This window comes from Thermobia domestica, chromosome 7, assembly GCF_964235325.1.
Source record: "Thermobia domestica chromosome 7, izTheDome1.hap1.1, whole genome shotgun sequence".
NCBI lineage: Eukaryota > Metazoa > Arthropoda > Insecta > Zygentoma > Lepismatidae > Thermobia > Thermobia domestica.
In genome coordinates, this window is record NC_137460.1 from 238,399,260 (window position 1) to 238,416,876 (window position 17,617).

At 34.1% G+C, this 17,617-nt stretch overlaps 1 protein-coding gene across 2 annotated transcripts in view; it reads left to right on the top strand.

Moving 5' to 3' along the window:
• LOC145690783 (uncharacterized) overlaps positions 1–16,363 on the top strand; it is a 44,500-nt gene extending 28,137 nt beyond the window's left edge. The window contains exons 2-3 of one of the 2 annotated variants that reach the window (XM_081766040.1): positions 7,507–10,991; positions 14,997–16,363. In XM_081766040.1, the coding sequence (XP_081622166.1) occupies positions 7,646–10,991; positions 14,997–15,013 (3,363 nt within the window). In that variant the 5' untranslated portion in view covers positions 7,507–7,645 and the 3' untranslated portion in view covers positions 15,014–16,363. Of the gene's footprint in view, positions 1–7,506; positions 10,992–13,497; positions 14,225–14,996 lie in introns of those variants that run through there. The other variant, XM_081766039.1, reaches the window with a different exon arrangement.
• Positions 16,364–17,617: the final 1,254 nt, after the last annotated feature.

The window sequence follows — 17,617 nt, forward strand, 5'->3', positions numbered from 1 at the left end:
CAATAATGCAGATTTAGAAACCATTTGCTGAGCAAAGTCCAACAGAAAAAAAAATGAAGTCCTTACACCGAATAAATACGGAGTTTAATCAGTTAAAATCCATTTCCATTGGCCACAAGGAGCTATAGGCTTATATTGCTCTTTTGTATTTTTTTCTTCTTTTTGACCCAAGGATTCCAAAGGTGGCTCTACTTGCGAGTTTCGGGCCTGCTTAAAATTCTGGAAATTGTGCTTAAGCAACATTCCAGTTTTTATCATCTATATTTCATCAGTATTTATTCGATGTAAGGACTTCAAACGTGTTTTGTTGGACTTCGCTTATCAAAAAGTTTACCTTACTGCCCCCAAAATCTGAAATTCAGAGTGTGAGCGGGCGCGACTGCCCTTCCTGCCCCCACTGACGCCCCTGTCTAGCAGCTGTCATATGAAACTAGCCCACGCCCTTTCACGTGGTTTTAGTTTAATTTATTTCGTACTCTTGACTGCGAAGATATTACGTTTTGAAATAGCATTCATTTGCTGAGCAAAACGGAACATTATTGAAAATGTACTTAGATCCATTGTGCTCTGAATGTCCCAAATATTGTTTTTTCTTCAATACAATTATTGAGTTAAACAACAACCAATACACAGGCTTGCAGAAAATACGGTATTCTAAAGTTAGCACAACATGAAATGTACTTGAAACATCACTTTTGGAAAATTTATTATTTTAAAATAATTTTATTAACATCAGTATTCCGAAATAGCAATCAATTTTTCGCAACTAAAATTTCACCCATCTCCAGGTGATCAATTGAGTAAAAATTATGTACATGTGTGTACAATTCCAGTAACAATACAATTTTTTAAGCCAAATACCATAAAAAATGTCATATTAAATCCGATGGTCATTCGAAGTCATTTTGCAAACCACTGGTGTTACACAAATTAAATTAGGCAAAAAAAAAAAAAAAAAAGAGTGCGTTATTAGTGACACCCAAAAGTCATTTCCAAAACCGCTGGAGCTACAAAAACGAAATTTGATATATTAAGGTGCATTATCACCAACGTACTACGGAAATATTTAATCTTTTTTTCGAAAATCATTTTGAACAAGAAGTGGCCAATAAAAATTCATTAAAAATATATAAAAGCCATTTTTTGTCAAACGATTTTATTTCTGTTATCAATGTTGCACTAATCAATATATACAGGATGAATCTGTAATACTAGTTCAAGTAAAGAGTAAAAAGTCTTAACAAATAAGTTATTACACGATTGAAATATGTTTTAAATTGTTCAAAATGTTTAAAACGTTTTTTTTTTCGTTCGTGTTTTAAAACATGTTTAAAATATTTCGAACATCTTTTTCATGTTTTAAACACATGTTTTGTTCTTTTTTTTAAATGTATTTATCCAACCCTGGTTATAAGAGGGATATGTATTAGGAACAACACTATTGGTTTGCTGTCGTAACGTAATGTATTGTTGAGTTGAAAGATTTGCATCAACAATGTGTGCCAGAGCTTGATCTGTAGATATACTCTTCTTTTTACTTTCCTCATTAGACACTGAACTGCGCATTTTTTTAAATACTGGTCCCTCGACGAGGTGATGCTTCTGATACTTCTTTCACTATGGTGGCAGAGCAGTGGATATCTGCTCCAAACTATTTGATGCGACGAAGTCTCTGAGCTTCCTTTCCTTGGTTTTCTCGCAATACTCACTGAATGTCTTGGATGGCCTTCCAGAAGTAGCAGATGGTTTGTCAGTGGATGGAGAAGGTAGTAGCTTTCGAATAGTGTCTGGTAAACTTGTTTCCACATAACCAGTGTGCATTCAATGTAAGGAATAGTTCACGATGACGATGAGATTTGTTCCACCTGCACTCAATTTTCTGACATAGGCTTCTTACAAATACTTTTAAATTCTTTTCAACATCGTCAGAGAGGTGTTCCACGCTGACTATTTTCGAAACAAGTTCATACACTTTTTCAAAATGCTCAGTTTTCTCGTGACGCGACGAAACATCAAATATTGCTTGCCGGAAGATTGAGGACGCCATCCTGAAAAAAATATATATAATTATTAGAAGCGCACACATGCGCAGAATTTTTCTTCTTACTATTTTAGTACACATCCTAATGCATGGACTGAAATAAGTCTGACTTCTGTATACGACTGTATAAGAGACTTCCAATCTACACTACATTAATGATAATGTTACGTAAAACATGATGACATTGTTACAGGTCAGGTGTTATTACTGAGGGTTAACAGACCCAAGACACTGCTAGACGTACTTATGAAACTTAGTCAAAAATACACAGCAATGTCACTCCAAACACACTGCAATGTTTGGAGATAATACATTTAGTTTCTGATTGTCATTTTCAACACTACACACGTATGAGTTACTCTGGTCGACTTTGAAGCCTTTATGTGACTTCCCTGTCGCAGATAATGACAATTCTTCTTCACAGGACCTTGACCTCAATCTACTAAATATCACGTTTTTTTACAGACTTCAATGTTTCGAATTAAATCCCCCTGGATTGATCAAATAACACACTGTGAGTGGTGCCATTTAGCTGGTTTGCACAAACCAATTGCTAAAATTTCTCAAGATCCCGAAATCAGTTGTTAAAATTGCCTCTTTACCTCTAGGTGCAGTGCTTAGAAAAAATATTTCTATACTACTATTTTTGTGAATCTACTAGTTGATTCCACTGCAAAGAAAATCTTCTCAGCGAATGAAGAATTTAAGAATGTAATACTGCAGCAAACAGTGCTAAGCCAATCGAGTAGAAATTTAAGAGACTAAGAAGTGCTAGATCAGAAAGAACGTTCTACAGACGTGGACAAATAGCAATTTTAGGATTTTCACGCGAAAATTGAAGAAAATTACAAATTGAAGAAAGAATACATGTGTAAACGTTTTAATATATGAATAATTTTGTATTTTATTACATTCTACGTACTGTTACACTATTTTAGTACATTGTATGGAAACCCCGGACTCGACGTAGTGCCTGGATTCGTTTTGGCACTTAGTTTATTAAAGTACATCAGAAGTTCTTCATTTCTGGAACACCGTGCCATACATTATTCACCACGTCTATCAGCTGTGGTTAGTTTCTTGAAGCTGGATGCTGCTCCATAACTTTTTTCTTCAGGAAGGCCCACAGAGATTCTATGGGGTTCATTTTTTGGTTGTTTCCTGGCCACGGAAGGACTCTGATACCTTTCTGTTCCAACGTCTTGGAAACAGCCTTAGCAGGGTGGCAAGGCGCACCATCATGCATAAAACTCGGGCTTCCAAAATGGAAACCATTGATGCAACTGTGGCAAAAGATGTGATGACCTTTTGATATTGCACTGCGTTTATGTTTTCTTCTACTACATAGAAACGTTCCATTCCTTTAACTAATGCAGCTCCATACCATCACTCGTGTTGGATATTTCACACTTTGTCTTACACAATCTGCCCTAAAGGCTTCGACTTCGGTTTTCCTCACATACTGGAAGTTCTCCGCTTCTACAGGAATTATGGTCTCATCTCTGAATACAACGTGTGGACAAATGACAATGTTTTAATGACTTTAAAAATACTGAAGTTCGCAGGAATCACATTAAAGTTCGTTCACTAACCAACAATATAGACAACCTGGACATTTACAATCTATCAAATTACACTTACATTATGTATTATTACACTCAAATGACCAATAAAATATCAACCTATTTTCCCCAATCATCTACCTTTCAATCCTGTTGATCTCTTTCTCACTGATACCGTTTCTTCACCATCGCCGAAGTCAGTTTTTGTTTCTTGCTGGGACGCCTAGGTTTCAATCCTTTCTCAAACAACCGGTGACGAACAATTCTCAATGAAATATGGATACCAGCATTTGCGAGTATTCCTTGTAGTTGTGTAGAAGTTGCTCGACGATTTTTCTTGATTTCCTTACCAACAGTCCGTCTGCATAGGGTGATAGCAGTGATTTTCGGCCGCAGGAACTTTTACGTTTTCTGACAGTTCATTCCCACGGCTTAAGTTTTGTGCAAATCTTGTAACATACGATGCACTACCCCTACGTTTCTGCTAATCTCTAACTTGGACATGCTTTTCAAGTTCAACAGAGTAAGAATTGTCGCTCGTTTCTTTGGCAACATATTTTTTTCTCTTACCCCTTGCTCCAAAACCACAGTTCACAACAATGCTAAGAGTCCTCTTCAAGCAAACACACAAAATATTCCATGAACCAGTAGTTATGTTCAAGCAAGTATTTTTCCTATCAAGAAAGGTTTTAACTGAACATTATCAGCGATTTTATCTCCGAAGACGAGTTTACTTGCCCCCTGGGCTTTTCCTCCATTCAAAAATTCCTCGTCTCCAAACCACGTGTCCTCATGTTGCGTCACATTACTTGATCAATTATTACTTATCTGGCATGTAAGAATTTGTACACAACTTATAAATGTCCCTCAGTGATAACATTGTCATGTGGTGTCTCAAAAATGACTAGCTCTCTTCAACAAAATTTAGGAAATATAATAAATCCACAAATTTATATGAATTTTAAAAAATTGCTAATAATTTGTCCACGTCTGAAAATATAGGTTAAGAGGGTGGCTAATAAACTGCGAACAACCATAACTCATATGTAGGTGGTGCCACCTACATATGCAATATAACAAAATGTTCCACTTTTTCTTACTCAGTTCAACGACGTATAGGTTAATATGGTTCATGCCTATTTTTACCTATATACTGAATATATATCATGGCTTCATGATATGTGCAGCATTCTGTGTCAACATCACATTTCAAATGCTTCCAGGTTGGATATTTCAGCTTTTCTCAATGTCCACATCTCTAATTCTTAAAGCGTCACGCTCCATATCAGTGTCTTAATAAATCGTTTACGAACGTCCAACGACACTTTCTTGATGTTAGCAGTCCTCTTTTCCTATTGAATGCTTGTTTAGCGTGCGCTATTCTGAAGCTTACGTCTTTTTCACTTCTTCCGTCCGAGGATTTGACTTCATAAATAGGGGAACGTCTTAACGTCATAGATTTTCTCTTCCTCTACCCATACGTTTGCCCCTTCCTGTCCTGCTCTTGTGCACTTTATCACTTTGGTTTTCTTCTTATTTATCTTTATTTTGTCACAATAATACACACACACACACACACACACACACACACACACACACACACACATATATATATATATATATATATATATATATATATATATATATATATATATATATATATATATATATATATCGGGTGTTCTAAAAAGGGTGCCCATGGACCACAGAGTACTCTTCTACAGGTCAAAATAAAGCGAAAATGTCATGTGATGGAATGCTCTAAAGGGCCTCCTTCAGCCGCTATGGGCAATCAAAATTTCACAATGTGGCAACGTCGCAGGTTACCTTGGAGTCATTAGCGTTATTCTACGAATTCAACAAAGCAGTTGAATCGATTGCTACACTAATAAATGATGTTAGTATCTATCATTATCAATTTAGTTGCCATCTGGAAAGAATCGATGTAACTATTTGATAGATTGGTACATCTAATCTATGGTTCTTTATTTGCGACGTTGCCACATAGTACAATTTGTGTCTCCAGACGATGACTCGAAAGATATACAAATATATATATATTGCTTTATTTTGACTTGTAGAATAACGCTATGTGGTCCATGGGCGCCATTTTAGAACACCCGAGATATATATATATATATATATATATATATATATATATATATATATATATATATAATAGCAAATAAACTTACCATACTAATCATAGAACTGGTTGTCAAATGATTTGAACGACGCCACTGCTTACAACATTAAAGCTTACAATACAAACCAGAATATTATTACGATTAGAGTGCATTATGACATAAAAGTAGAATAAGCGAGGGAAGAGAGAATGCTACCCAGCCTCACGCTGAGATACCAATTCTAAAATAAATGATTTTAGAACCCTGTATATTGATAGGTACGGTATTTGGTGAAGAAAGCAATGAAAACCTTACTCTCAGTTTCACCATTACACTTAATGATTGTTACACTAAAAAAAAAAAAAAAAAAAAAGTATGTGGAGTACGTAAAAACATAGGTTACACGCGTAAATCCTGTAGTTTTTGGACTTAACGTACAATCCTATGTAACATCTGGCAGTAAATGTATAGCTGAAAACGTATTTTTTATACGTACTTACCTATAAGTGTTCCGAATACAGGCACTTTCCGTACGAATGAAAAAACTGAATATAGGCGGCCAGGATTTCACATACAGATGGACGTATACTGTATAACATATAGGTGACGTAAGTATTCGTGTGTAATATATGGAAGACTGTTAGATATCAGACATCCTGCAGAACCATGATGTATCATCTAAGCGGGAAAAGGGCAATGCGTATATATCATATGGATAACGTATGTTCCGTACAGATTTCCGTAGTAAACATAAGGAATCCATATACTGCTGTCTGGATAACGGATTTTTCTCAGTGCAAACTTACAATACAACTTTGAAAACTCGTTAGAGTATATTGACTTATTATATTTCGTTATCTCAACAGGCAAATATTAGCATACTCATTTTAACGTCCATGGGTAAGTACATGTTTTATGTTTAAAAGGTGTATATTTATTTCTTATATAAAATAAAAGAAAAAAGTTATAATAAACATGGAGGGAGGGACTTTGTCATAGTTGTAAACCACTGAAAATATAAAACATTTTCTTTTAAAACACCCTGACTACAAAATTATGGGATCTCTTGGAACCTGTCATGAAATTACACAGGAAGAAGTATGCGCTCTATCCAAATATCAACGTTTCACAATCCTCTGCTATCCATATAAAGAATTCCCAATTAATACATAAAATTGTATCCCGTAACGAATGATAACAAGACAATATAGTTCAGGGGCGGATCCAGAACCGACTTCTGGGGGGGTGGGGCGGTGGGTTGTCATACTGCTACTTTTAAGGGCTCCAAACTTTGGGATGGGTTTTATTTATATATACAAAATAAGAAAGTTTCCTGTTATGTGAGGGGTGATTGTCCCGATCGCTCCCCTGGATCCGCCCCTGATATAGTTTAACGTTTTCAAACGTTTACTGGATTGTAAGTTTAACATTCATTAAACGAGTCGTTAGTATTGCTAGAGCAGAGCTCCAAATTAACTTACTTTAGGTTGGTGTCTCAAACGTCGTCCCTCTACCTTACTTCACTATTGTACGCCATATCGCACCCTATCAATCATATTTTTAGCTCGTTTCCCAAGTTTGCACACAAGGTTGGTAAGTCTTACAAAACAATTTCATTCTTTATTACTTACTGTCGCAGTGTTACACACTTGACTCCACGAAACCAATTATAAGTACGTACATTATTTGTAAGAAAAATTCTTGAATAATTACTTCTATTTTATTATTGAAAATTTAGTTAGCTCTCAATAGTTTTTTCTTTACCTTCGTTTTCCAGGTTACAATTCCTGACTTCTTCTGATGGACAAAATGGGGAATAAAAATAGATGAATATGGAGATTGAGATATTTTCTAGAAAAGGGAATTAGATAGCAATTGTAACATAAACTCCACACATTGCATTAGTAGAATATTTTATGGATTCATCAACAAAATCGGACATTGACTCCTCTGAATGTGGAGAACAAAATAAACAGGCTCCGTCAGTCCTTTCTAACAATAATTCGTCTCTTAACTACGAGCTGGCATATCATGAGTCATCGTCGATTGACTTTGTGGACGTATTACCGCCACCAGTTCACACAACGAATATCCAAATAATTCGTAATGAAACATCCGAAACAAAGAGGATGGAATATGCTCGAGAAATGACAGGAAATCAATGTACTGAAGATACTTCTGAAATATTAAAGCAATGTGAAGAAGCTAAGTGTAACGTAGTTCATGAAACCTCTGACAATGGAAAAGCGTTGTTGAAAGAAGAGCAACGGAAGCAAACTACAGATACGATGCCTTTACTTAAGGAATGCGGAACTCCTGTTAAAGTTGTAAGGAGGCTGCAACTTCGAATGATAAAAGCAAAGAAGCAAGCTCTACGTTCAATGGGATCAGTTCCTCCAACTTCTTCAGGAGAATGTTTCCAACAGTCTACATCTCTTTTGTCATCTACTCCTAATACAAATCTCAACATATCATCAGGGTCTGCTGTTCATCCGAAACCTCCATGGACACCGTCATGCTCTTTTCCTTCGATGTCCGCTATCAACTATGACAGTAATGTACAATCATATCAACAATATGCAACACTTTTGCCAACTGTAACCAATACAGACAACTTGAATCCACCTGTTCACCCTCAACAACTAGCACAATCTACAACCATCGTGAATGATACTGGAATCGGAATACCACCTGACCTATTTCCAAGATGCGTGTCACTTCCGTCAACTGTAAGCCACAGACACACATTGCAATCTCCTATATCATGCCAACACTGTTTGCCATTTCCTTCAACTGTGAGAAACACGGAAATCTTTAAACTATTTGAACCACATCAACAGCCTATATTATTTATGCCAATTTCGAAGGACGTAAATAGTTTGAGCGCACAGATGCCAATTCAAAAGTCTGAATCACGTATTTTAGGCTTAAACAACGCGCACAACTTGAAACCTTTTGATTCCTTTGTAAGATGTACGCCGTGCATGCCAACTGTTGGAAACACAGCGAGATTGCCACATCCATTTCATCAACCTTCAGTTGTATGTGACATGGTGAATCTAAGTCCATTTGACTGTCTACAACAGTCAACGCAATTTACATCAATTTTGAAAGACCCAGTTCAGCACCCTCAGCCAATCTTGCCAATTGTAAACGAAGCTGGATCTTCAAACACAAACGGATTATCCATACAACGTTCACAGCTTCTGTCACATGTAAATAATGGAAACATCTTGAAAGCGTTTGATTCTGTTCAGCTTCCTACTCCACTTATGTCACTGGTCAACAGCAATTTGAGCACATCGAAGCAATTGCCTGTACCAACTGTAAACTACAGTTTGCCTTTGGGAAATCGTACTATATCTTACCAAGATAGACTACTGAAGTCAACTGAACATCATTTTGGAATGACAGAAAATACTGATATGCAACAAGTCGTTAGCCATCAGTATGGAGATTGTGCTATATTAAATACAACACAGGAAGGAGTTACCCGACCAGAAGAGTTGCATTCCTCACAGTACGAGGAACATGCGTATGGAAAGAAGCAACTTGAGAATTTAACATCTTTCCCGTACGGTATGAAACGCAAGAAAGTGAGTTTGAGGAAAAGCAACAGGAAGTTGACAACTGTTCCGGTCTTTGTATTGAACAATGGTAACTCTATCTATGTTTGTCCAGAGTGCGGATCTCATACTAAAGACAAAACTAAATTTCTGCAACAATTAGGGGAAATTGCAAGCTCTTCTTGTAAGCTATGTGGAGAAATAAAGGGACGTTCTTTTGCCCAAATCAAAAATGTAAAGAAATTCTTTTTTTCGAATTTGGAAGCTCTTCCCCGTACAGATTCCAGTTGTCAAATCCTGACTTTAAATAGCATTAATGAGAACACATGCATTCCACGAGAACAAAATATTGTCAATGCAGAAAGAAAAGAATTAGAAAGGTTCGTGGGAAATTATAACAAAACACAGAGTGATTTAGGGAGTGGCAAGGATCAGAGTACTGTAGTAAGTGTACCAACAACTGTAAGTGCCAATACAGTGCCATGCTCTGTTGTAAATAATTTCCCTGTAATTTCTAATGCTAGACAGCAAAACACGAGTTCGTTTACTACTTTGCTGGGTGATAGTGGTACAATAAATGCTAAAGTAAATAGTCCACTTAGAGTCGACAATCTTTCACAACATCGGATGTTTAGAATAAACAAATATTATGTTCGAAACAAAAAGTTACCTAACGTTAACATACCGCAAACAAAAATGAGAAAACGATTTGTTGATGTTGCCTACACGAAGGAAATGCAGAATGACCATTTTAATAAGTGGAAAGAAAGAGGGATGGGAATAGGTAATTACTTGAACACAAAAGCAATGCGAGATACAATAATTAGTGACGAAAGATATCAGGATACTGTTGGTGCTATCCACACATCTTTGAAGCATTCTAATACAACAGAATCTAACATTAATATGCAATATGCAAGCTCTGTGAAAAACTTGGACCAAGCAGCTAGTACAACGACTATCAATGAACAACCACATCCTTATGTTAATATTAATACTGAAAACACAACACAGAATAGTTTGAAGGAATATTCGAGCGGAAAATTTGAAACTATTGTAACTGAGCAGCCATCAAATACCATTAAGTGTGAAGATAATGTACTAAGAAATGCAACTCAAAACACTATTGCCAATACAAGATTAAAATTTTTCAATCTGATTAATCAAATGTCAACTTCGAGATGTGATCAAAATGTGGAAGAGAGAGAAAATATTCCACCGAAAGGCGAAACCATTTCACCATCAAAGCAAGACTTTGCTAGTACAAAATTAAAAGAAGGCTTTGTTCACGAAGACGTAACCAAACAATATTCCTCTGGAATAATTAGTCATGATCTGACATACAATGCAAAACCACAACAAGAAAATATCACAAGCAATTTTTCCAGTTATAGAAACAGTGATAGAAATAGTGAAAAAATGCAGTTTATATATGCAGAAAACAATTCACATACTTCTAAAGCTAAAACTACAGATAGTATTATGAATCCTCCTATATTGCAAAGTTTCGGAGATATTACCAAGGGTTTTGAAAACGACTTTGTTGATGATTGTCTAAATAATGAAGAGAAGAGAATAATAAATTATGGAAACAGCATTAATGCTAATTTACTAACTAACGTTACTACAAACAATGATACGACAATTTCAAACACGAATGATCAATTATCAAGCAAGAAGAAGATTGAAGATAAAGGTAAGTGTTCATATTTAAAAGATAGCGTAGAGGTCGAAACGGAACAAAATATAGAATTCATGTGTGAAGTATGTAGAAAAGTATTTTCAAAGAAAAAATCACTGAGTAGACATACATTGATTCACAATAAAGCCAAGGGGTATAAGTGCGCATACTGTGGAAAAGTATTTACCTTCAAAAATGGCCTTAGACGTCACGTTGCGGTACATACTTGCTATCATCCATACGAATGTGACATATGTAAGAAACGTTTCGCAGATAAAGGCAACTTGGCCACACATATCTATTTTCACATTGGTTACAAGCAATACACTTGCAACGAATGTCAAAAGTCGTTCACCACGAAGGGTAATTTGATAATTCACCATCGCTTCCATACGGGTGATAAACCTTTTCGTTGCAACATATGTTGCCGTGCTTATGTCGATAGCGGTTTGCTTGCCTCACATGTACGTCAACATTCCAAAGACCGGATTTTCAAATGTAATGTCTGTGAGAAGGAATTTTTCACAAAGAGTCGATTACATACTCATCTAGTTAGCCATACGGGAGTTAGGCTTCATGCTTGTGACGTTTGTGGTTCGACATACACTCGGAAAGAGCATTTGATGAGACATAAGAGAAAACACAGCGGTCTTCGCCCTTATATCTGTTGTTACTGTGGTCGTTCTTTCACAAGAAAGGAACACACGGAAAAACATGAAAAGTTACATAGGGCATACATAAAAGTCTCAACTTAGTTGAAATAATAAAAAATAATATAACCATAAACTTTGCACTACACAAACAGAAAATAATCTAAGTTGCATTAACATTATATAACTAAATTTTTATGTAATGCTCAAGTTAAATAAAACTAGAATTTGTCTCAAAGATTGTATTTATAAGGAAGGAGACTAGGGATCTAACTGTTTAACCAAAAGTTTGTAATACGCGAGTAACAACAACAACAACAACAAACATTAGAACACTGGAATTTCTTCTGAATAAATATAAGAGTAGCAACAAGAGGCGTATTCGTTTTGAACACCTATCACCTTTATCTTGGAATGTTGCGCAGTGAATAATCGTGCTACTTCTCCAATATATGTTCAAAGTTTCGGAAGCTTGGCTCGAACTAAATATGGAGTCTAAAGAATGTGGTGACTAGAAAAGATCTTATATAAGAATTTTTAATCTACCTACAAAAGTTTGTACGAGCTCAAGAATTTTGTCCGGTCTCCCTTTTTCTTTTCTTTTTTCTTTTAATAATAAATTTAGAAAGTAAAGGTCAATAATGCTCAATAAACTACTAGTTAACAGTTCAATAAGCTACTAATTATTTACAAAATACTATCCAAAAAACAAAAAGCCTAAACATCGCCCGTTGGTGAGGAGCGCGTTGTCAGTTCGTATGACTTAGATATCACAAAAATAGGCACTATTATAAATACTCGGCATATTTTATTTGATATTACTAGTTGGATTTCATTTGCCTAACCTAACCTAAACTGGTGTGACTGAACATGCGTGTTCTTGTTCTTTGATTTTTGATCATTTTCAATTAAAATAAGTTGAACAGAAGTCCGTGAACATGATTTTAAAATATGACAAAGTCTTGTACTAATTTCTAGAGATATCAGGTTGTAAGGCTAATGAACAATATGCTAATCAGAGAATATAGTTTCTTGCAATTACCATAGGACAAAGTTGTAAACGCAAATGAGTACTTCTATTTATGAATTTATATTATATGCATCATTTCTGAAGAAAATTTAGAGTTCCACGTGATATCGAGCATAAATAATGTTCATAAAATATTACGTAAACGTTTATAATTAACCGAAAAACGTTTGAACATGATTAAGAGATTGTACTGCCGTTGGAATAATTATTAATATTTCTTAAAATGCTTTGGTTTTTAAATTCAGGAACAAGGAACACATGACGAACACAAAGACTATCTAGATTAATCACATTCAGAATCCTATTACTTAAGACGAACGCATTCAAATATTTAGTGCTATAATTTTCACCACCGTACCTACAGCAACCAAGAAATCCATCTATATGAAAATTTGAGACACAGTGTTTCATTTTTGGCCAATAATTTATACGGAGAAGTATTTTTAATTAATCTCGTTGAAATGACGTAAAATTTAATGTTCAGATTTCTTCTTTTCGGTTACTTAATAGTCCCTTGATCGGTAAAAGTGAGTTTATTTCCTTTGTAAACTTAATGTGCTTAGATCTTACAGCACATTATTAAGAGACATTCAAATAATCCTGTAGAACAAGTTGCTGGTATCCGCATCTCCATACATAAAACGAACTATTTCTCCATCAGATTAAAAGCAAAGCTAATTCTTTTACTAGAGCAAAATACAAAAGTCAGTTAATTAAAGAAAGACTATTTTCATATTCTAAAACAAATTTTGTTTAAGTAAATGTATAAACATTTTATAGAACATTTATTTTTGTGAAACATAACATGAAAATTATATAATGCAAAACTTTTATTTTTCAGCAAGTTTCGAAAGTTCCTGTTATAAATCAAATAGGATCAAATAAAAAAAAAGACGTCAATTCGCAATATCTTACTTAAATCACTTATATTTCTTGTGTTAAAAGACGATTGTATACTGTAATTTCTATTGATACTTGGGACTCTTTCAGTATACAACTAACTTATTAGAATAAAAATTAGCGTAAATATCTGATGACTTGGATTAACGAGTTTTTTTTACATATTTGTTAAAATAACTTATAAGGTTTGATTACATAATTTCAGTTGTCATATAAAGTTTAAAATTGTTTTATAACTAGTGTGATTTTATAAATAATCGCAATAATTATATTCACCAATTTTGAAATGCTACACATTATAAATGTCTTAAAGGTAGAATGTGGAGAAGTATATGATACTTATATTTGCACCTGTCGATGTCTGATTATTATTAATAAATAATTGCTCAAGGAGAATGAGACACTACATGCTGAATCTGTCTCACTAAATTGGATTCAAATACCAGAACGTGTATGTAATTAAAAATTATGAGAATTTCTACATTTCCTGTATTTGGCATGGCGTTGTTCATTGAATCTGTTTTAATATGAGAGAATTAATATTTTAACATGCTTTTGTTTACTTCTCTCTTTTGTCTTCTGATGTTTCTTTTTAAGTTTTCTAGTTTGTAAGGAATGTTGCAGTTTGCAAATTTTATTACCATAGTTAACTCTCCTATAGAATTTAATCCAAGTATTTCTTTACATCATTTTGGAACGTATGTTGTTAATTTCTGCTCTAATGCTTATCTATTGAATTGTTATTGAAGTATCCAGTACTTCTGTATATAATAATAATAATAAGAATAATGTAACTAACTTATTATTTAATTTATTATTAGTATTTATATTAATTGTAATAAGTTGTAATAAATACTTTATTTTTGTTATTAGTATTAATAATAGTAACAACAATGCAAACACTTTATTTAAATTTGACAGAATTACTAATACGAGCTACACGTAGATTTCAGGAAGAATAAATAATATTAATGCTGTCCAATTGGTCAAGCAACCACTGCAATAAAAACATAATTACTAAATTTAGAAGTGTCTTGTATCAAAGCATTTCATTAGCTCCGTATAATATGTTCACACACACACAAATGTAAAAACACTTTTTGGCCTGTGCACTACTTATTAGTGTTATAAATACTGCACAGTGAAAGAATTTTCTTACTTTTTCTTCATAGTTCTGCATGACTCATAAAATGTGATTAGGTAAAATTGTTAGGGCTGTTGAGATTTTTGTCGCAGTCTAGAAATATATATATATATATATATATATATATATATATATATATATATATATATATATATATATATATATATATGAAATTAATAATTTTAAACCTTTGATAAATGCTGTCATTTACGAGGTAATACTTTCTCAATACTAATGATATAGCCTATATTACTTTAAACAATACGATACTAAGTCAAAACATTTTATTTTTGCAGCATTTAAAACGATGTGACATGTCTGGGCAGAGCTAGTGATCACTAATTAACGGCGTTTTGCAACTGTTTATTGTACTTACGTTCAAGTTAATTTACAGCAAATACTTCTAACCAGTTAAATTTTAGTATATTTCTGTTTTACTTTGTAAACATAGAACAGAGTTGTATTATTCATATTTTAGGTTGTAACTGTACATAACTTTTATTTACTTAAACGTTATGTAAATTTTTTAATACGTAAAATACGTTACAAAGCAAATGTAATACTGTAACCATATAATGATGGTACATAATGATTGCACCTGCTTTTTATGCCAGTGGTCGAAGCCAAACTTTGATGTAATGAGAAATGTTTACTTACAACATTTTCTGTGCATTGTTTCAGTTCTATCATGTTTTAATATTCATAAAAATCTCTTTCACTAGACTTTAATAATTAAATTTGGAAATCAATATAATTGTACATGCAAGTGGACGAAATGCACATCTATTTGAAGATCTGGCATGATCCCAGAAATGATTAGAACTTTGGAGTCAGCATATAGCTATACAAATTGTATTGAGAAGCTAGGACTTTTATCGCCGTAATTGATGGAACTCTAATCACAGTATAAATAACTTTACTAAAAGTTTCTGATTGTAGAAAGGAAATGACGTAAATACTTTTAAGACGTGTACATGATGTTATATTAACTCAAGAAAAAAATGAAAAGAACCCTTTAGTTAGTATAGCTTTGATTCACTATTCATATTTTAATTTATTGGAAATATACATAGAAACAAGTACACAAGTAGTGTTATAGTGCACTTTTACTTTACTAATTTACAAACTATCTATTGAATTTACAAACTGTTTCAAATATAGAAATAAGGTAACACAATAAGATGGTACAGAAATTATATTTGAGACGGTTAAGTTAAGCAATTTTACCTCAAGTTGTAGGTCAAGTTCTTTCAAAAGCCCTATGTTTTCATACCATTCTCAGTCTTGTTTTTGTTTTAATTTCATCATCTGTTACAGTACACTTGTAGCGAAAGCGTAGGACTTTTGAAGGAAGTGAAGGCGACACAGTGTCTTCATTGAAAAAAAAACCGAGAACATTTAGAGAGATCTACGAGGAGTAGAACGTAACAAAGAAAATGTACTACCTCGTACACTTTATTATAAAATGTCGCTAATATTGTTCTATGCGTATAAGCATATCTTATTACGTAATACTTTTCAGTTTCATTTCCTTGTTTAGTCAAATTATTGATTCAAACAAAACGACATAATTCGCAGAAAAATGTAATTTTAATGTTGTACTGTTATTTGAATAAAGGTGGCAAAAATTGTTGAAGCATTGTTTTTAACAATTTTGATCTACTTAAGCATTTAATACCAGCAGAACATGCAATGAACAATGGTAAATCTTCAGGAATTGTGATCTAGTGCTGTAACTTCAGGACATATGGCAGCATTAACGTAATCACATTTAAACTAATCTTTGTCTCATCATAAAATTGTTCCACCAACCATAACATAGTTGTAGCTCTGATGGTGCGATTCCACTTGAATCTTCCAAACTTTGCTATCGCGTTTGATTTGAACACATTCCCCTCAAGACTATTTTTAAAAATAAACAACAACCAAACACACAGAGAGCAAGATCCAGAAAGTTCGTAATTTGGCAATGAGAGAGAGCATTTATTCGAAATCTAATGAAAAACTTAGTTCAGTACAATTTTGATAGCTATGGTGTGATACATTCTAAGTTCGTATCTACTAGATAGTGTTGATGGTCAGTTCTATCGGCAAGTTTCACAAAAGTTGCGTGATATAGTTCGGAAAATACAAGAAACAAGTGACAGAATTGTTATCTCGTCTACACTACTATACCTCCTCACTTGTTATACATCAATTCCTTGTCGATAAATACCGCTTTAATAACCCAAACTCCGTTCTCTCCGAATCTTACTCAGTGTGGCTTCTGGTTTTTATTCTAAACAAGAGATTTACGGGACACTTTTTGGCATCATGGACAATATCAAACGAAGTCTTCGAGCAGTGCGTCCAAAATCGATTAGTGTACGATTGATGGAACAAATGTGCACGTACATGGATCTATGTATGAACACTAGAATCCTAGTTTCAAGAGGGAAATAACGCAGCAGCTTCCGAGCGGTAACCATAAGGTCAGGAGTGTATGTGAGTGAAGAATCTTGCATCAAGGAAGGACGAGCAGTGATAAAACTTTACTGTAAGTTAGGTAAAACCGCCACGTCCTTGTTCATCTGTTAGAGAAAGATCTGTACAAGAGTAAGATTTATTCCCAGTTCATAGCATAGCAGGAATCGAACCTGAGAGCTCTTACTTATTAAATAACTGCACTAACAAAGTAAATGCCCGATCAATAGGAGACAAAGATGTCAATTTTTCGATGTTTAGTTGAAAATAATTACCAATAGAGGAACATTTGGCGTTGATTCCGTATCGTTATGAAAACTGGAAAACTATAAATATCTGAATTAAGAGATAGCATAATCCAGACAAGAAAGTTGAAAGAGTGTGGAAGGAAACCGAGCCTCTAAACACATATTAGTCCACACAAAACTGTAATGTGGCAGTTCAGGCGCTCATA